The 21,930-nt window shown below is 42.7% G+C and overlaps 1 protein-coding gene across 2 annotated transcripts in view; it reads left to right on the top strand.

Annotated features, from left to right (window-relative positions):
- The window catches only part of FRMD3 (FERM domain containing 3), a 298,912-nt gene that overhangs the window by 226,247 nt on the left and 50,735 nt on the right, over positions 1 to 21,930 (top strand). For both annotated transcript variants that reach the window (XM_037797263.1, XM_037797264.1), the window contains 4 exons: positions 8,097 to 8,184; positions 9,828 to 9,916; positions 12,995 to 13,058; positions 13,744 to 13,832. In XM_037797263.1, the coding sequence (XP_037653191.1) occupies positions 8,097 to 8,184; positions 9,828 to 9,916; positions 12,995 to 13,058; positions 13,744 to 13,832 (330 nt within the window). The remainder of the gene's footprint in view (positions 1 to 8,096; positions 8,185 to 9,827; positions 9,917 to 12,994; positions 13,059 to 13,743; positions 13,833 to 21,930) is intronic.

The following is a 21,930-nucleotide window of genomic DNA, read 5'->3' as shown; positions in this document are numbered from 1 at the left end:
AAATTTTTGGAAACCATGTATCTGACAAAAGACTGATATCTTGCATATACAAAGAAATCCTACAACTCAATGACAGTAGTACAGACAGCCCAATTATAAAATGGGCAAAAGATATGAAAAGACAGTTCTCTGAAGAGGAAATACAAATGGCCAAGAAACACATGAAAAAATGTTCAGCTTCACTAGCTATTAGAGAGATGCAAATTAAGACCACAATGAGATACCATCTAACACCGGTTAGAATGGCTGCCATTAAACAAACAGGAAACTACAAATGCTGGAGGGGAGGTGGAGAAATTGGAACTCTTATTCATTGTTGGTGGGACTGTATAATGGTTCAGCCACTCTGGAAGTCAGTCTGGCAGTTCCTTAGAAAACTAGATATAGAGCTACCATTCGATCCAGCGATTGCACTTCTCGGTATATACCCGGAAGATCGGAAAGCAGTGACACGAACAGATATCTGCACGCCAATGTTCATAGCAGCATTATTCACAATTGCCAAGAGATGGAAACAACCCAAATGTCCTTCAACAGATGAGTGGATAAATAAAATGTGGTATATACACACGATGGAATACTACGCGGCAGTAAGAAGGAACGATCTCGTGAAACATATGACAACATGGATGAACCTTGAAGACATAATGCTGAGCGAAATAAGCCAGGCACAAAAAGAGAAATATTATATGCTACCACTAATGTGAACTTTGAAAAATGTAAAACAAATGGTTTTTAATGTAGAATGTAGGGGAACTAGCAGTAGAGAGCAATTAAGGAAGGAGGAACAATAATCCAAGAAGAACAGATAAGCTAACGTTCTGGGGATGCCCAGAAATGACTATGGTCTGTTAATTTCTGATGAGTATAGTAGGAACAAGTTCACAGAAATGTTGCTATATTATGTAACTTTCTTGGGGTAAAGTAGGAACATGTTGGAAGTTAAGCAGTTATCTTAGGTTAGTTGTCTTTTTCTTACCCCCTTGTTATGGTCTCTTTGAAATGTTCTTTTATTGTATGTTTGTTCTCTTTTTAACTTTTTTTTCCATACAGTTGATTTAAAAAAGAAGGGAAAGTTAAAAAAAAAAAAAAAAAAAAAGGAAAACAAGGAAAAAAAAAAAAAGATGTAGTGCCCCCTTGAGGAGCCTGTGGAGAATGCAGGGGTATTCGCCTACCCCACCTCCATGGTTGCTAACATGACCACAGACATACGGGACTGGTGGTTTGATGGGTTGAGCCCTCTACCATAAGTTTTACCCTTGGGAAGACGGTTGCTGCAAAGGAGAGGCTAGGCCTCTCTATATTTGTGCCTAAGAGTCTCCTCCTGAATGCCTCTTTGTTGCTCAGATGTGGCCCTCTCTCTCTGGCTAAGCCAACTTGAAAGGTGAAATCACTGCCCTCCCCACTACGTGGGATCAGACACCCAGGGGAGTGATTCTCCCTGGCAACGTGGAATATGACTCCCGGGGAGGAATGTAGACCCGGCATCGTGGGACGGAGAACATCTTCTTGACCAAAAGGGGGATGTGAAAGGAAATGAAATAAGCTTCAGTGGCAGAGAGATTCCTAAACGAGCCGAGAGATCACTCTGGTGGGCACTCTTACGCACACTTTAGACAACCCTTTTTAGGTTCTAAAGAATTGGGGTAGCTGGTGGTGGATACCTGAAACTATCAAACTACAACCCAGAACCCATGAATCTCGAAGACAGTTGTATAAAAATGTAGCTTATGAGGGGTGACAATGGGATTGGGAAAGCCATAAGGACCAACCTCCACTTTGTCTAGTTTATGGATGGATGTGTAGAAAAATAGGGGAAGGAAACAAACAGACAAAGGTACCCAGTGTTCTTTTTTACTTCATTTGCTCTTTTTCACTCTAATTATTATTCTTGTTATTTTTGTGTGTGTGCTAATGAAGGTGTCAGGGATTGATTTAGGTGATGAATGTACAACTATGTAATGGTACTGTAAACAATCGAAAGTACAATTTGTTTTGTATGACTGCGTGGTATGTGAATATATCTCAATAAAATGATGATTAAAAAAATAATAATAATAATAAAAAAAAAAAGATTATCTGTTCTTCTTGGATTATTGTTCCCCGTTCCTTAATCACTCTCTACTGCTAGTTCCCCTACATTCTATATTATAAACCATTTGTTTTACATTTTTGAAAGTTCACATTAGTGGTAGCATATAATATTTCTCTTTTTGTGCCTGGCTTATTTCACTCAGCATTATGTCTTCAAGGTTCATCCATGTTGTCATATGTTTCACGAGATCGTTCCTTCTTACTGCCACGTAGTATTCCATCGTGTGTATATACCACATTTTATTTATCCGCTCATCTGTTGAAGGACATTTGGGTTGTTTCCATCTCTTGGCAATTGTGAATAATGCTGCTATGAACATTGGCGTGCAGATATCTGTTCGTGTCACTGCTTTCCGATCTTCCGGGTATATACTGAGAAGTGCAATCACCGGATCGAATGGTAGCTCTATATCTAGTTTTCTAAGGAACTGCCAGACTGACTTCCAGAGTGGCTGAACCATTATACAGTCCCACCAACAGTGAATAAGAGTTCCAATTTCTCCACATCCCCTCCAGCATTTGTAGTTTCCTGTTTGTTTAATGGCAGCCATTCTAACCGGTGTTAGATGGTATCTCATTGTGGTTTTAATTTGCATCTCTCTAATAGCTAGTGAAGCTGAACATTTTTTCATGTGTTTCTTGGCCATTTGTATTTCCTCTTCAGAGAACTGTCTTTTCATATCTTTTGCCCTTTTTATAATTGGGCTGTCTGTACTACTGTCACTGAGTTGTAGGATTTCTTTGTATATGCAAGATATCAGTCTTTTGTCAGATACATGGTTTCCAAAAATTTTTTCCCATTGAGTTGGCTGCCTCTTTACCTTTTTGAGAAATTCCTTTGAGGTGCAGAAACTTCTAAGCTTGAGGAGTTCCCATTTATCTATTTTCTCTTTTGTTGCTTGTGCTTTGGGTGTAAAGTCTAGGAAGTGGCCGCCTAATACAAGGTCTTGAAGATGTTTTCCTACATTATCTTCTAGGAGTTTTATGGTACTTTTTTTTATATTGAGATCTTTGGTCCATTTTGAGTTAATTTTTGTGTACGGGGTGAGGTAGGGGTCCTCTTTCATTCTTTTGGATATGGATATCCAACTCTCCCAGCCCCATTTGTTGAAAAGACCATTATGGCTCAGTTCAGTGACTTTGGGGGCCTTATCAAAGATCAGTCGGCCATAGATCTGAGGGTCTATCTCTGAATTCTCAATTCGATTCCATTGATCTATATGTCTATCTTTGTGCCAGTACCATGCTGTTTTGGCAACTGTGGCTTTATAATAAGCTTCAAAGTCAGGGAGTGTAAGTCCTCCCACTTGGTTTTTCTTTTTTAGAGTGTCTTTAGCAATTCGAGGCATCTTCCCTTTCCAAATAAATTTGATAACTAGCTTTTCCAAGTCTGCAAAGTAGGTTGTTGGAATTTTGATTGGGATTGCATTGAATCTGTAGATGAGTTTGGGTAGAATTGACATCTTAATGACATTTAGCCTTCCTATCCATGAACATGGAATATTTTTCCATCTTTTAAGGTCCCCTTCTATTTCTTTTAGTAGAGTTATGTAGTTTTCTTTGTATAGGTCTTTTACATCTTTGGTTAAGTTTATTCCTAGGTACTTGATTTTTTTAGTTGCTATTGAAAATGGTATCTTTTTCTTGAGTGTCTCTTCAGTTTGTTCATTTCTAGCATATAGAAACATTACTGACTTATGTGCATTAACCTTGTATCCCGCTACTTTGCTAAATTTGTTTATTAGCTCTAGTAGCTGTATCGTTGATTTCTCAGGGTTTTCTAGATATAAGATCATATCATCTGCAAACAATGACAGTTTTACTTCTTCTTTCCAATTTGGATGCCTTTTATTTCTTTGTCTTGCCGGATTGCCCTGGCTAGCACTTCCAGCACAATGTTGAATAACAGTGGTGACAGCGGGCATCCTTGTCTTGTTCCTGATCTTAGAGGGAAGGCTTTCAGTCTCTCACCATTGAGTACTGTGCTGGCTGTGGGTTTTTCATATATGCTCTTTATCATGTTGAGGAAGTTTCCTTCAGTTCCTACCTTTTGAAGTGTTTTTATCAAAAAGGGATGTTGGATTTTGTCGAATGCTTTTTCAGCATCTATTGAGTTGATCATTTGATTTTTCCCTTTTGATTTGTTAATGTGTTGTAATACATTGATTGATTTTCTTATGTTGAACCATCCTTGCATGCCTGGAATGAACCCCACTTGGTCATGGTGTATGATTTTTTTAATGTGTCTTTGGATTCAGTTTGCAAGTATTTTGTTGAGGATTTTTGCATCTGTATTCATTAGGGAGATTGGCCGGTAGTTTTCCTTTTTTGTAGCATTTTTGCCTGGTTTTGGTATTAAATTGATGTTAGCTTCATAAAATGAGTTAGGTAGTGTTCCATTTTCTTCCATGTTTTGAAAGAGTTGAAGTAAGATTGGTGTCAGTTCTTTTTGGAAAGTTTGGTAGATTTCCCCTGTGAAGACATCTGGCCCTGGGCATTTATTTGTGGGAAGCTTTTTGATGACTGATTGGATCTCTTTGCTTGTGATGGGTTGGTTGAGGTCTTCTGTTTCTTCTCTGGTCAGTCTAGGTTGTTCATATGTTTCCAGGAAATTGTCCATTTCCTCTACATTATCCAGTTTGTTGCCATACAATTGTTCATAGTATCCTCTTATAATTTTTTTAATCTCCTCAGGATCTATGACTATGTCTTGAAATCAATTCAAACCTTGTTTCAAATGTTCTGCTTTGCCTCAGGGACAAAGACTATTTCAGAAATGAGTTTATTTTCCAAGAGCACGTGTTTGAGTTAACTTCTCGGGAATGTTCTCTAAAGGATGCACTGAAAAATTATTTCTTCTTTTTTTTTAAAGGTCAATAGGCCTGTTTTAACACTAAAGTACACAGCCATTATTCCAGATGCTCCCTCATCACTGGCTCATGTTTTCCTGAAAACTTTGCCAGTTTATGGAAAGGATATGGTGGCATACTGGATCAAGGAAACATATGTGGGTTTATCCTTCCTTCCTTCCTTCCTTCCTTCCTTCCTTCCTTCCTTCCTTCCTTTCTTCCTTCCTTCCCTCCCTCCCCAAGGCCCAATGGATAGTAGAAAAAGTTTTAGAAAGAGGTACTAAAAAGGATGCTACCTCTGGGTCAGAGGTCCCAGGGTCTCCGTGCACAGGTAGGAGTGGTGTGGGAAGTGTCAGGTTGCAGATACACCAAGGGGCCTTTAGAGCAACCCTCCCAGTGAATGGGGATGGCAGAATGAGTTATGGACCTCAGAAAAAATCACATTTTTAATAGTAATCTCATTCCTGTGGGTGCAAGCCTATTGCAAATGATGCCCTTTGACAATGTTCCTTTTAGTTATGATATGGCCAGCCGAATCAGGAAGGGTCTTGACCTTATTACCGGAGGATTTGTAGAAGAGAAATTCCATGGGTTGGAGCTGGAAGCTGCAAGTCAGCAGAACTGGAAGAGTAAGGAGAGGACATCGCTGTGTGGTGGGAAAGCCAAGGAACCCAAGGCTTGCCAGCCAGCCAGAATGCTGCCAACCTTGGGAGGAAAGAAGCCCTCTAGCCTCTAAAACCCTGAGACAATAAATTCCTGTTGTTTAAGCCAGAACTAGTTTGTGCTATTTGTCATAGCAGCTGAGAAGCTAAGACATGGGCAGTGGCACATGTTGCAGCTGGGCAGCGCAGGCCCTTCTTCCTGTTTCCCTTGTGCTAAGTGACGGCAGCAGCAGTGTTTGCTCCCAGAGAGGAGCATGAAGTGTGGGTGCTTGGGCTGGAGGAACCCTGGGTGTGGGCAATAGCCAGAGGAACTAGAGCCTTCAGCCCAGAAATCAAGCTACTGACATGTACCCTTCCTGCATGGCACAGCCCACCCTCCCCTCCAACCTCCAGAAGCTGCTGCATTAAACAGATACATCAAATACAAAGAAAAGTGCACAACCAAGAATCATCAAAAACCTAAGAAAACATCAACTCAAAGAAAGAGAGACTCTGACTCAGCAAACAAAAGGACCTTCACCACAGAAGCAGTGTTAATGGAGCAAAGAGGATTGAACTTGAAAAGAGACGTAGTGGACATCTTCAGAGGGATAAGAGGAATTCATGTCCATAAAATAAGAATAGGCTGCTGTTTCAGACAGCCAAAGAGATATGTTGGAAATGAAATATTTAATTGATATTTAAAAAAATAAGTGAGATGAAAAGCAGAACGTGCACGCAGCTGAAGAATAAATTAACACACTGGAAGTTTGAATTAAGAAATAGTTCAGAATGTAATATTGAAAACAGATCCAAAGTTTTGAAACCAACATTTAAAAGACATGGAGGCTAGACCTGGGAATTTCAAAAAAATCCATTAATAGGGTGTCTCAAAGGAGGGAATTGAGGGGATGGCTGGGGGTGGTGAAAGAGATGGGAAAGGGAAGAAAAAATCAAAGAAATGATCAAAGAAAGATAGGAGTTGTTGGATTGAAAGGGCCCACAGAGTACTTGTGCCGGGTTGGATGTATTATGTCCCCCAAAATGCCATTTTCTTTGATGCAGTATTTTGGGGGCAGAGGTATTAGTGTTGATTAGGTTGGAGTCTTTGGATTAGGTTGTTTCCATGGAGATGTGACCCACCCAACTGGGGGCGATACCTTTGATTGGGTTCTTTCTATGGAGGTGTGGCCCCGCCCATTCAGCATGGGTTTTGATTAGTTAACTGGAGCCCTATGAAATCTCAGACAGAAGAAGCTCACTGCTGTAGCTTAGAGAGACATTTTGAAGACAACTTGTGAAAGCTGACACTGATATTTTGGAGAACGCCATTTTGAAACTCAACCTGGGAGCTAGCAGACACCAGCCACGTGCCTTCCTAGCTAACAGAGATTTTCCAGACGCCATTGGCCATCCTCCAGTGAAGGTACCCTATTGCTGATGCCTTACCTTAGACACCTTACAAGCCTTAAGACTGTAACTGTGTAACCAAATAAACCCCCTTTATAAAAGCCAATCCATTTCTGGTGTTTTGCATGATGGCAGCATTAGCAAACCGGAACAGTACTGGTCAGGATGCATAAATAAGAAGGCTCCCTGGACATATCAGAGTGAAATTTCAGGACATTAAGGGTAAATTTAGAGCAGTTCCTGAAAGGCTTTAGGGTGAACATAGATGGTATACTTTACTGTGATTTATAGGCGTGCGGACTCTAGCTGGCTTCAGGAGCAATCCATCTATGGGGAGGAACTGGGGCAGAGATAGATTTATATTGTAATACAATATTACATTTTGAAAATAAAAGTGAATTCCTGTTGATTTTCGTGGCAAACTCTTCTTGGTGGTCAGGGGAGATACAGGTGTTGTATAATTATCCTTGGGGATTGGTTCAGATTTCCTAAGATACATGTAGGATACTAATGTTAAGTCAAAGTGGGGTCTTTGAAATGTTGGGCAATCCTGGTTTAGAACCTAGCCCTGAAAAGGCTTCGCATGGCCATCTATATTTGTAGCCTTTTTTGTTTTTCCTCTCCCAAAAGAGAGACCATTTCACCACCTTGAAGGACAGGTGACTTGAGATTTCCTTTAAAAATCCAGGGCTCTACGTTGGAATGGTTGACAGCTCTTACCGATGGCCCCATTTAGGCTTGATGATGGGGGGATGTTCTGCCCTGAGCAGGTAGGAATGCCTGGATAATGTTCTAAAATAAGCAGGAGAGAACAGATGCTGAGTATCAGTTCATATTAAAATTGAATTTGCAAGGGTCTACTTATTGGTAACTTGATAACCTTGATTAACTGCGTGGTCATTGGAGTACTGAGTTATGGTTGGGTTTATTATGGAACCATTTGCTGGGGAGCATGAGCTCAGACTCTTTGGTAAAGGGCTCCTCTTGGTGAGAAGTAGTGATCTTTATTTGGTTTAGAATATTGTACTTTATTGAATGAAGAGACTCCATGTTTCTAGTGTTTTCCTTCTGAACCCCCTAAACTTTTCTTGTGTGATTTTAGAGGCCAGAGCCCACCGGTTGCTGAATTTAATTTACTCCTGAAAGCTCACGTGTTGGAAACGTATGGGGTGGATCCCCACCCATGTAAGGTAACTGCCCCTCACAGCAGATCACCAGAAAATGATTGTTTTGCTCAAAAGAGAATTAGTGTGCAGCCTGGTAGGCCCCTCTAGCATATTTCCACAGCCTGACCCACAGCCCCTGATTGGCAGGACAACGATGGGCTGTGGTAGCATGTTTTGGCAGTTCATTCCCCCCATTGGAGTCTTCTAATTGTTTGCTAATTGCTATGTAGAAGCCACATTTTCCTAAATTAATGGACATGGGTTCATTCATCAAGTGGATGGTTTCATCCCTGGGAAGTCACAGGATCCAAACAGATTTACTTTCAAGGCCATTGCTATCAGGAAGGCAGTCTAAAAAAAATGGGAGAGTGGAAGAAAAAAAGATTTAAAATATTTTGGCATCAGAGTTATTTTTCTTTTATTCCTTTGCTCATTATTTAACAGTTGATATTCCTCAAGTGTGAAACACAGACCATCTGCATCACATTCACCTGCTCCAACCCCCAGGCCCGCATCTACTGACTCAGAATCGCTGGGGTTGCAGTTGGGGAATCTGCCTTTTTAACAAGTGCCTGAGGTGAAGCATATGTTTTCCAGAAAGATTTTATGCAAACAGTTTTCTCCTTTCCATATCCTAAACCGACCAAGTGTCAATCAGACACTGACCCTAATTCTGAACTAAGCATTTCTATCGGCAAGACTCTTAAAAAGAAGTTTTGGCTTATACTGTACTATTTCTTTACCCAGATGGGACCAGCTAATAGTATTTGGGAAACTGCTGGTTCTATAATTCTCAACTTAGACTGCTTATGAATTACCTGGGGAGATTCATAAAATCCCAATGCCCAGGGCATACCTCACACAAATTATAGCAGACTCTTTGGGGGTGGGGACCAGGCATCGCTATTTTTTAAAGCTTCCCAGTTGATTCCAACTTGCAGCCAAGACAGAAAACTGGTGCTGCTTGTCCATATGGGCACTTTCTTCCACTTTTTCTGCCCACACAATTATTTTGGAATATTTGCCAGCTGCCCATTCCTAGTAATAGTATAAATCAGATAATTCCATTTGGTGAATTTGATTTTATCCACAAATGTGACCCTCTCCAGTTATTTTATTTATTATTTAGAGACCGATCTTATTAATTAATTATTTATTTTTTGGTTCCTTTTCCTTCATTTAACTTATCTGTGAGATGCTGAGTTGTCTTGTTTTATGCTGGAAGCAAAGTAGGCTTTTCTGGACATATCTTTATTCGGAAATTGCCAGAAATCTTGTGTGAGGTTAAATCAAGTTAGATTAGGCACTCAGGGTCTGGTTCCATTGCATTAGAGAGCTATTGGCAACTAAGAAGAGTTTGCCCACACTGCATGGCAGATCTGAGAACTCAGCACCAAAAAGACACTCAGAAGTTGACAGAGTAGTTTGGGATTAATCTGTATTTTCCCAAGAGCCTCCTGGACAGGTGGAAGGTCCATTACTCAAAAACCACGTATTCTCAGACTTCCACCCAGATTTTGAAAGTTCTGCCCTTAGATCTCAGAAACTTAGTTTATTGCTAAAATCATTGGAATTCACCTGAAACTAACCCAGCATGAGGATGAATAAGCATACCATTTATCAACCCCCCCCCCAATCCAAATAGGTCTTTATTTGTACTTTTTCAGGATTCAACAGGTACAACAACATTTTTAGGATTCACCGCTGCAGGCTTTGTGGTATTCCAGGGAAATAAGAGAATCCATTTGATAAAATGGTGAGTACTTCTTTGAAAAACTAGCTTACTGTTTTTCTTAATCTTGCTTTGCTTCCTTTTGGCTTGTTTTGGAAATGTCACATAGAATGCCTCGTATCCATTTCTTTGCCTCAGAACTTCATCATAAAGGGATTTATCATCTATGAGTGAAACCCAATCTAGATTGCCCTTTTTGTTGTGGAGAAGTGGATTTGTCAAGCTGAGGAGTCAACTCAGGAGATCTGGAATGTGTCCTGGGCTCAGAGCTCTGCTTCGAGAGAGAAGGTCTCTAGGGTTTCCTCCTGGTAGCTTCTGCTGCTCTGACCAAAAGGGATGCCTGCTGTGTGGGGGAAGGCGCAAGTTTCCTCATCTCCTCAGAACCCACTCTTTGTCCCTCACTCACTTCGCTCTTCTCTTCTGTGGAATCCTTGGCAGCTCAGATTTTGGTGTCCTGTGTTTCAGGGATGATACTTTTGTCTAAAAGTAACAGGAATGTCTACTCACAATGTCTTATAAATAAGAGGAGTGACTATCTCACCTCGCAGAAGTTCCAGAAGTAGGGCTGTCCCAGGGACAGTTGGCTTCACTGCCTGACAGCACCATTTTCTTCTCTGCCATCCCAGTGCCTTGGCTTCTGCCCCCAGGCCTGTGGTCAGAAGATGGTGATGTAGCGCTGGCCATCACATCTTCACACAGCAATACCCAGGGCCTGCAGGAGAGCAGCCCCCTCCATTGTCTTCTTTATAAAACAAGGATGACTTTTTCCAAAGCTCTGTAGGAATTTCCTACATATCTAATTGGCCAGGATTGGGCCACATGCCCCTTCTTAAACCATTCCCTGCTGAGAAGAATGGTAGTCACTGGGTCGATGGAATCAAGATTCATCCTTCTGGGGCTGGAAAGGGGATAATCTGCATGAACATGTAACCTGAGGAAGCAGGAAGTCTAGGTTGTGTCAGTAAATAAAGAAGAGGGGGATGGATTGGGGTAGGTGAGCAGCAGTGTCCTTTATGTACAGTCAAAGGGCAAAATGGTTTTGGTGAAACATGAGAAAAGCTGAATACCACCTATAGGTTGGAATTTTGAAAAAGCGTAGTCTTGTTCATACCTACAGATTGACTCAGTGCCCTCTCTGAACAGTCCCTGAGCATTTGTCCTTGTGTATCTCATGGGTGGTGGGCTCACTCCTGTAGCTTGAGCCCTTGCGTCTGAAGTTCTTCCTCAATAGGACAATGACTGCCCTCAGCCCTGTGTGGGGAACACTGTCTTGTACCTACAGGAACCTCAGTTTCATGGTTCTGTTATCTTCAGATTTCTTCCAGCACCTCTTTATCAAGTCCCTCCTCCCCCAGGCACTATCCTTTAAGCACACGCTTTTTAGCAACTGCCTTTCATTCAAACCTTCTCTGCTAGATTTGCAGTCTTCAGCTAAGCTACACTCCACTCCTAGACCTGCCTCTACCTTTCTAAGATCCCTGATCTCTCTAAATAGATTCCTTGTCCTCCCTACTTACCCCTTACTCAATGCATACTTTTGAGCCCTCTCTGTGCCTATTTGTTCTATTCTTCCACAATTAGCATTCTCAAATTCTTATTTGCCTTTAATAAATCATTGGACTTCTTTGGGTTTCAGTTCACTTGTCCATAAAATGGGGATCAGTAATATCTGGCTGCCTTATATGGAAGGAAGTAGATGGAGGAGAAAGAAATGAAATAATGTGTGTGAGCGGGCTTTGCGAGCTGCTGTGATTTGTAAACTATAAAGTGGTGGTGTTACCCAGTTTTCTCTGTGTTTTCAGCACCTTGCAGAGAAGATCCAGTGTTAACCTTCAGCCCATTTCAGAACAGGTTCCCTAAAAGGTTCCTACTGATGTTGGAGAGCATGGATAATTTGGAGATTTCCCCCATCCTACTCCAGGGCTACAAAAATCTTCAGAGTCCTGAAGGGGCTAGATTCTCAGGATTCTGAATTGCTTGAGCCATGGAGTAGTTAGGATAGAACATGACAAGTCTCAAGGGCAGAATAATTGCCAGTCTCTCCCCTCTATGGGCCTCAGTTTCTTCCTGGGAACACTGAAGAGTTGAGACGGACAATCTCTGGACCATTTGCTTCTGAGTTCTACCACTTGTCTACATCTTATTAGTGGTTCCAGTTTGGTGATGATGTTGACTCCATCCCTCCCAGCCTCTGCTTAGGCATGTGTGTTTATAACAACCATGTACATGATAGTAAAACAAATTTCCACACTACTCCTACTTGGGTTTTCTTTTTAAAACTTCCATTGAGCTTTGTTCCTTGCACCAACCATCTCCCTAAGTTAAAACAGCTTAATGTGATCTCACTATTCTTTTTCTTCCAGGAAAGCACATGGGGGAACACATCACTGACCTTGGAATTAGACCAAAGGAACAAAAATAGAATTCTTTCTCCCCTATTTACATACATCTTCCCATCAAGGAGGTGACCTGGGGTCTACATTTCAGTTAGGTTTTAATCAAGCAGCTCCTTAAGATGAAGCCTAAAGTCACTCTTTTGCCCACAATTTGTCATTCTTCTCATTGTTCTCACAATTTTGTGTATCTAAATATATAATAAATGATTTCTTTTTATAAACGATTTTTTTTTTTTCTAAACAGGGAGGGTAAGAATGAAAATTTTGCAATGTGGTGTGTGTGCTTCTTGGAGATGGATTTGAAATGAGAGAGCCAGATACTGTGAATCCATATCATTTTATTACCCAAAATGAAAATAACCACATTCTTCCTACCTCGTCAGTGGGCTGGCCAATTAATGTTGTTTTGATCATTAATGTTCATGAAATCCCTAGAGCTTCTCAGAAGAAAGGTGCAGCCTGAACGTAAAAAATGCAAAAAGTAATTCTGAGCTGCCTCTGGATTCTCTCTTGGGGAGAAAATTGCTGTATAATTCATTTGGGGCTCTTTGCTGCTCATTAGGCCTTCACTGATGATAAGATAATATCTTGTTTCATTGCAGTCTGCTTGGCATTTGTGAGTCAGCCCGATTCCTAAGGGAAAGCCAGGTACCTTGGTTAACTGCCATTTGTTTTTCTTCTCACCCAAAGAGATTTTCTTTCTTAGGCCGGATGTCTGCAAATTGAAGTTTGAAGGGAAGACATTTTATGTGATTGGCACCCAGAAGGAGGTCAGATGCTTCTTTTCTAACTACCTGTTGTGTGCACAGATGAGGGTGTGTGCATAGGAGATTCAAGAATAAAATATGCCCTTAGTATTGTAGGCCAAAAAGCTGTGACATTGAAATTTGTGGTAATAATTGAAGCTATATGCTGAAAACGTTTTAGAGGTAAATAAATATAATTTACCCAGATACAGGTTTATGAAACAAGTCACGAATACTTACAAAGCTAGATACTAATGAGTTTGGTTAGAGTGTTATAAACAGAGTGTATAAGTCCCAAGAGACTCTAAGGTAGCCAGATATAGGTTAGATTCACCAGGGAAGGCTTTTGGAAGGAGGCCGTTAATGAGACTAGGTGTGTAAGTTTGCAGATTTTCTTGACCCCAGTTTCCAGCCCACTATTTGTTCAAAGAAGGCAAATAAGTTTTAGGTGAATCCAACTCTGATAAATGGGTAGTCAATGCCTGGAGTGTTGAGAAGGATTGTGAGGCTGATTTTTATCAGAAACAGGGCCTAGGTAGATTAGTGATGTCTGCGAAGGGTGAGGGAGGGGGGTACCATTTGCACCATGTGTAAGTTGAAATTTGTTTGGTCAGAGGTAGGTTATACATAGGTAAATACCTGCAGGAAACACATGAAAACATAAACTGTACTTAATATGCCCTTTCTTGTTTTGTTCTTTTTTTATTAGAAAAAAGCCATGTTGGCATTTCATACTTCAACACCAGCTGCCTGCAAACATCTTTGGAAGTGTGGGGTGGAGAACCAGGCCTTTTATAAGTAAGTAGCTTTTACTCATTTATTTCATAAGGTTTTAAAAGCAATCACAGAGCCCTTTTTGTTTTGTAAATGGCTGCATATTCATTTTTTTTAATTTAGTCCTTTTAATTACATTTAAGTGAATTATAAATTTTATCCTTGTTCAGGGATACTGCCAATCCCTGTTGCCCAAGCAAGTCCTGAGCTCTGCGTTGGATGTGTCTCGTAGAATGGCTGTGATTCATTCCTTCCTTCCTTCCTTCCTTCCTTCCTTCCTTCCTTCCTTCCTCCCTCCTTCCCTCCCTCCCTCCTTTCTTGCCTGCCTGCCTGTATTTCTATGTCCATTTCCATGTCACAGGATCTACCTTTTGTTGGGTGCCCCCAGAAGCAGACCCTGAGACAAAGAGTTCAGTGCATGTATTTTATTTGGGATGTAATCACTTGATATACCACTAGGGGAATGAGGAAGTGAGATCCAGAAGCAAGCCACAATCAGGCTCAACCCTGTGGAGAACTCTGGGAGACTTTAGAACATGCCTCAAATTTCTCCCAGCAGATGGGCAGAGAGGCTGGGCTGTCTGTCTACCAATTCCACATTCAGTTTGGTTGAGGGCTAATGTAGATGGCAGAGTTAATACTTTTTGGCCCTCCTGGTTTACCCTGAGTGTGATTCGAATGTGCTTCTGGAGATGAGAGGCAAAGGTTTATGGATGGGTCACCATCAGAGTCTAGGATCATAGAAAGTCGAAGCAGAACAGAGTCTTAGAAACCATCCATAAAGCTCTCCAGTTTCAAAAGAGGTCAATTTAGGATCTTTCCATTCAGTTCCAACTTCTCTTCTTTGAGACCCACTTGCTGATTGGAAAAGCAGTGGTGATGGATGCACTCAAGAACCTGGCCCTGCCCAACCCAGGGTGTCAGCATCGTCCACCCCTGGAGCTCACCCAGGTGGCCTTTGTTCATTCTCCTTCCACACTGAGGATCTGTCTGAACCAATTTAGGCGCTCCTCCCCGAAAATGCTGAGTCTATGAAACTCCTGGGCTTTGGCTGATGAGAACCTTCAGGAGAATGATGGCTTGGACACTGATTTTTCAAACTCTTTTTCAGCCTCAAACAGAAGTATAGGCAAAAACCCATATGTAAAAGAGATACAGTAGAGAAGCTGTGGTTGTAGGTAGGTAGGAACCACAGTTGGAGACCTTTTACCCATTGCTTGCTGGGGTGACCAGTTGTCTCAGTTTGCCCAAGGCTTTCCAGGTTGAACACTGAGAGTCTAATGTCCCAGAAAACTCCTTAAGCTTGTGCAGACTCTATCAAGAACATATTTTGAAAACACCTGGACAAGATGAGCCATAAAATACTGTGATGCTCAGAATGACAGGAAGAGGTGATGCCTTATCTGATAGACTTTCCCACAACCATCACTTTCCCAAGAGTGTCTGTAAGAATCTTTACTCCATCAAATAACCCCCTATGGTTTTGGGGGACTAGTAAAAATTGATACATGTGGGGCTCTGAAAAATCAGCATGTCCAGACCTCTGCATATATTTGAAAGCTGAGGGAGGGAAAAATATAGGGTTTGGTGTTCTCAATCTTTAGCTGGAGCCGGAAAGTGTTTTTTTTTTTTTTTAAATTATTAAAAAATTAAGATATAATTCACATATGGTAGAATTTACCCTTTTAAAATATATGCTTCACTGCTGTTTAGTATATTCAAAAAATTTTGCAGCCATCTCCACTATCTGATTCAGAACATTTTCATCACCCACAAAGGAGATCCCATTCCCATTATTAGTCACTCCACATCTCCCCACGGAAACTCAAGCTGGCCCCTGGCAGCCAATAGTCAACTTTCTGTGTCTATGGATTTGCCTGTTCTGGACATTTCATAGAGATGGAATCATACAATATGTGTCCTTTTGTGACTGTCTTCTTTCTCTTAGCATAGTGCTTTCAAGGTTTATTCATGTGGCACCATGTAACAGCACTACATTCCTTTTTAGGGCTGAATAATATGCCATTGTATGGATATATACCATACATCCATCAGTTGATGAACATTGGGTTGTTTCTGCCTTTTGACTATTATGTACATTGTTCCTATGAACATTTGTGTACAAGATTTTGTGTGGGCAATTCTTTTGAGCATATACCTAGGAGTGGGATTGCAGGTTCATAGGGTAACTATATTTAAATTTTTAGGAACTTCAAACTGTTTTTGGAGCCTAAGCTTTTGGAACTCCTCTGCTTCTCCTTTAGTGAAATTATCTGATCCCTGTTGAAGACTAACTTAGACATATTTAGTTAGTTAATCTGAGTGATTATTTTCTCACAGATGAGGGCATTGGTAGATGGCATTGGTAGATGGAGTCATGAAACAAAGCAAAAAGCAAGACCTATCACAACATAATTTTATTGTAAATTTTTATGTATGTATCTGTCTCCCCAACTAGATCTGATCTCTCTGAGGGCAAGAACTAGTTTCTGTTTATCTTTGTGTTCCTTAAAGTTCTAGCACAGAACAGACATTCAAAAAATAGCTACTGAGTCAAATTCATAAGGTATGTTTCCAGTCTTCAGGATATTTTTATGTCATTATGGAGACCAAAAGGGAGGTGAAAATAAATAAATGCTAGAGGGGACCCCAGAGGAGGGGGTGATCTTGCTGCTGAGGGAACTAGGAGGTAGAAGGCCTTTTCAGGTAGAGGAAGGCCATCGTGGCCTGAGTAAGAGACGAGATAGGGAAGTGGAAACACTTCGGGAGGAGGAGCAGGCCATACTGGGGTGGAGGATCAGCAGGGTAGAGAGGGGAGAGACGAGGCTGGACACAGACCTTGGGGCTCAGAAGCCCACAGCCAGGGTGAGTGGGCAGCCCTGGGAGAGAGGTCTTGTAGGCTGATGTTGATGGATGGGGCTGGCACTACTAAAGAACACCAACACCATCTCACTGAGTCTTGTTTGGAGGGAATCTAATTCAGTCTTGAAGATCCTTAAGTGAAATGACATGGCCCCTACCAAAGAATAACTTACAAACATTAGTTAGCTGTCTTGCACATGCTGTTTTATCGCAAGTGAGGAAGTCAGTTGGTAGAAGGAGTCAAGGACCAAGGCAAAACCAAGACTGAAGAGAGGGAAGAGAGGCAGAAAATAACACAATCTGGGGAATCTGTTTTGCACATTTTGGCTAAACTGATGAGCTGGCAGCTAGCAAAGAGGTCAGCTTAATCATTGGATCATTGACTAGGCCAACTAGGTATATCAAAGAAAACACTTTCTGTTGCTTACGGATGCTCCTGGAGACCTAGTTGTGAGCACAAGTGACAGGTGGTATAGGGTCAACCCAAGTCTTCACTCAGCACCACCATCTCAGTGAGCCCAGGGCTACCGCTTACAATTTTCATCACTAAGATGTTCCAGAATCTTTTGTTCCTCCATTATCCCACAAACATCCCTGTTCCTTACGTAGAAGGAAAGATTTAGCTTGTCTGACCCAGCTGTGAGCTCATGGTCAAAGTCTGAGGGGCTCCCCGGCCTCAGCCTTCTCATCGATAGAATGGAGGCTCTGGAATGCAAACACAGAGCTTCCCGGATCACTGTGGCATAGTGGAAAGAGTGTGGGCTTTGGAAGTAGATGGACGTGGGTTTGAATCTCGACTCTGTCACTTGCTAGCCATATGGCCTAGAACAAAGCACTTAAACTCTTTGAGCTTCTGTTGTATTTTTCATCCATGAACTAGGCGAGTGATATGTGCCTTTTAGGGTTTATTTCTGTCAGGCATATGAACCATGGATAAATGAATGGTAGCTGCTGGTGCTACTTATTACTACACCTCTATTAGTGATGAAAGTTTTCTGAACGTCGGCTGGATGCAAAGCTCAGCAACCCCTTTGATTCCAGAGGACTCTGATCTTGTTAACTTAAGGGGCGTGTGCCCATTTCCTCCACTGCTCCCACCCCTTTCCCGTGAGGTCCTGGCTCTGCCTCCAGCTCTGTCAGCCTGGCACTGCATTTTCCTGGTTTTGGCTGGCATGGCAAGGCCCCGATCTTGTTTCCTGGCTTGGAGGTGGTTTGTTCCCTCCTCTTTTTCACTTCACCTGCCATGGGAACAGGGAGGACTCTGAATTCCCCTGTGTGCTTTTAAGGGATGACTGTGTGCTGGCTGACTCCTAGTCTGGGCTACCCATCTGGGTTGAAACGCTGGTTCTGAGATCTGCTGCCTGGGAAAGGAGCACAGACACAGGAACTCTGATAGTCCCTCCCGCTTCAGAACCTCAGGGGATCCCTGAGACAGACTTAGACAGTCACCACGTCGGAGCTCCCTTTACGCCATGTGTTTCCAGGTGCTGCCACCCCCACAGGGTGAGTTTTCCCCATTTCTGGGCAACTCCCTGAAAGCTCACTGAACACCTGGAGGGAGCCAGGGGCTCACCGAGGTTTGAGTCAACACGTCTTTCTCTCTCACCTGGGTTGTGCACCGTGCCAGGCCCTGGGCATCCCAGGGGACCCAGGTGACACCCTCTCTGCCCTACATTTCATGTGGAATTTCAGGCAGGGAGAAAGGCAGTCCCTGATAAATAAATAAACGGAGTTCTGTGTGCATTTTGTCAGAGGACGCTATTACGCTTGGTAGATCAGAGCCCAGACTAGCTCCTAAACTGGTTCCTCTCAGACTTCAGAGGGCACATGGAACCCCTGGAGATCATGTTGAAATGTGGATTCTAATTCAGGAAGTCTGGGTTGGGGCATGAGAGCCCCTGTTTCTAATAAGCTCCCAGGGGCTGCTGGTGCTGCAGGTCCAAGGACCACACTCTGAGTAATAAGGTTCTGAACCAGCGGCTCTCAACCCTCACCTGCGGGAGCTTTACAAGAATACCATGAGTGGGCCTCTCCCAGACCCAGTTAAATCAGAACTGTGTCCACACAGAAGCTTGTACACAAATGTTCACAGCAGTTTTATTCATAATAGCTAAAGAGTGGTAACAACCCAAATATCCATCAACTGATGAATGGATACATAAAATGTGGTGTATCCATATGATGGAATATTTTTGGCTACAAAAAGAGTGAATTTTTGATAGAAGTCAGACACAAATGCCACATATTGTATGACTCCATTTATATGAAATGTCCAGAATAGGCAAAGCCATAGAGACAGAAAGTAAATTAGCAGTTGCCAGGGACTGGGGGAAGGAGGGAATGCTAGGTGACTGCTTTATAGGTATGGGGTTTCTCTTTGGGATGATAAAAATGTTTTGGAATCAGAGAGTCCTGACCGATGTACAACTTTGTGAACATACTAAAAGCCACTTATGGTAAGTGAATTGAACTATAACTCAATAAAACTGTTATTTAAAAAATCCATATTTCAGATGAAAATTCTAGGTATCGGTAATAATAAGGATTTCCCCAGTGAAGCTAATGCACAGCCTGGGGTAGAGAACATTGCTCTAATCCGGTGATTCTCTAAGTGTGGGCCCTGGAACAGCATCGGCACCACCTGGGAACTTGTTAGAATGCAGATTCTTGACCCCCACCTCAGACTTCACTGAATCAGAAATGTGTGTTTAAAAAAACCTCCAGACGATTCTGAAGCTCACTAAAGTCTGAGAACCTGTCTGTCTAAAGCATCATCATTATGCACAGACATCAGCAGTCCCAGGTTTGTAGCCTGGTTCCTCCAGCTTCTATCATGTGACCACGGTTTTAAGTGACTTAAGCCCCCTATGCCTCAGTTTCTTTGCCTAAAAGTGTGGATTGCTTCCTCCTGGGTGTGGGTGTGGTGAGGATCAAGTGGATTCATGTACTTAAAGTGGTTGCGACAGTGCACGGCTCGTAGTCAGGGCTCAGTAATGGCAGCTGTTATTGTTACACTTGCTCTAGAAGCTGTGAACCATGATTTCAATGAGAAATTGTATTATTAATTCTAGTGGTGGTCTCTTGGGTACTGTCCAGTGTCCCCCCAGCACCTTGCCTGATCCCCATCCCCAGCCTCCATAGTAACAGGTACCTGTGTAGAAGCTGGAGGCTGGGGCGTGCGGAGATGTGCTACTGCACCATCTTGCAATACTGACATGCAGTGGACACTTTGCATGTTCCATGCACTGCTCCGAGGGCTCTCATACGTTACCTTGTGAACACACAGCTCCAATGCCAGGACTGTCGTGAGAATGGGGCTCTGGGCACAGTGGCAGCTCTGTGTGTGTTTGCAGGGAGAGAGGGGGTATATAGAGGACATGGAGATCATCAGCAGCAGAAGGTGACAATTGAACAGGTCACTGTTTGCATACACAGATGTTCCCAAGTCAGGTGTGTGTCAATTTGGAACTGTCTGGATTTCTCTATGAGGTCAGATGTTTGAGAAGAGTCAAAGCTTCTGTGTTGGGATTTTGATGGAGAGTTGGAGGTAGAAGTGGGTAGAAGGCAGGCAGGGAGGGATGAAGAGAAAAGGCAGGAGGAGAGAGAATTGCTATGTTAACTAGGGTGTGAATTCATCACTTCCCATGGGAAGACGACTTTTCCTCTGGGTGTGTTGATGTGAGACCCTGGTAAACAGCATGCCGGGGGCATTTCTGCTGGAAGTAGAGCATCAAGTTCTTTTATTTGCTTTCAGAGTGTTTAACACCATTCCCTGGAATCGCTGTGATTTAGAGGATTTGCTTTGGTAACTTGGTAGTGAAAAGGAAATGAATTGGTTTGAGAATGATGTTGGGGAGGAAAGAAGGAGGAATGAAAGCAGGTAAGAAGGAAGGGAGGGAGGGAGAATGTTATATAATGAGCAGGTACCAGACCAGGTGTTTTCAAATCATTTAATCTCACTTAACCTTCCTCAGAACCCTATGAATTAGGTATTTCTACACCCTCCCCCTTTTAAAAATACATGGAGAAAAAGAGGCTTGGAAAAGCTAGGTCACATGACCAAGTTCATCCAGCCAGAAGCACCTCTTGGGTGATCCAAGGAGAATTTGGGGAGACAGACGTTCTCAAATGCAAGTGGATGATGGGCTCTTCAGAATCATATAGGGGTGCTTAATAAAAATGCAAATTCCTGGGCCCCTCACCAGACCTACTGAATTTGAACCTCTAGTGATCAAGCCTGAGAACAGGTGTTTTTAGCATCTCCTCCAGGTGCTGCAGCTGCATGGCCAGGTGTGGGAACTCCTGGCTTCTGGTACTTTAACTCAGCCACCTTTCTCTTCCTCCTGTCCACTTCCCTCCCTCCTACACTCTTTTTTGCAATTCCCAGAGGGTTTAGCTTCATCAAACCCTCGAAATAAACTCCTCTGTTAAAATTCCATTAACTATCTCTGAAACATTCTCAGAGTCCACCTGGACGCTTGGGAGGGGCAGGGAACTGGCAGCAGTGCTCCGGGAAGAGCCTCTCTGAGCAAATCAGGTGACATAAATAATCCTCAGGCGCTGTCAGCTGCCAGCTCTTATCGTAAACAGTCAGCTCTTCACTCTCCCCGTAGAATGTGTGTTCTGACCTGTTTTTCTTGAGGTACTTGGGGGTTTTCTATGGATACAGTACAGCTCAGAGGCCTCCCACCAAGAGGCAGGTCTGTGTCTAAGGAGAAGGAAGAGGTCTCCTAAAGGCCTGGAAGGGAGGGAGATGAGTCTGAACCAGTGGAAAAAGAGCTGCCCATCTCCCCCTGGTAAGAATCCCCGTGACCCGGTGGAGGCCGACTGTGTAACTGCTGGGCTTGTGCCACATCCCTTTTAGGATCAGGTAGCTCTTGAGTTTCAAAATCCCCTATTAAGGCTCTCCTTCATTTCCTTTTTAACCGATGGTGTTTCCCCATGATCTTTGGGAACCTAGAGCCAAAAGAAAATAAATAACAGCAAAGCAGAAACTTCTTTGCAGGGTTTCACCTCTGTTGTCTCAGAAACAACCACCACCATGCAGATGGGGAAGGAAGCTGGCTGTCCTTTTCCCAGTTTCAGTAGATAATGGGACGAGCCCCACAGCTCTCTAGTGCTCGGGGGCAGACGGGCATAGAGCAGGCGTGTCTGCACAGAAGGAGGCTCAGTGTGGTTTGCCGGCGATTTTGATCCTCTTGACTGGGTGTGGTCTGCAAAGAAGCTCAGGCCTACAGCCTGGCTTTCCTGTCCCAGGTGC

Source organism: Choloepus didactylus, chromosome 10 (assembly GCF_015220235.1).
Source record: "Choloepus didactylus isolate mChoDid1 chromosome 10, mChoDid1.pri, whole genome shotgun sequence".
NCBI classification, from domain to species: domain Eukaryota; kingdom Metazoa; phylum Chordata; class Mammalia; order Pilosa; family Megalonychidae; genus Choloepus; species Choloepus didactylus.
Note: the sequence above shows the minus strand (reverse complement) of the source record. Positions and strands in the feature narration are given on the sequence as shown.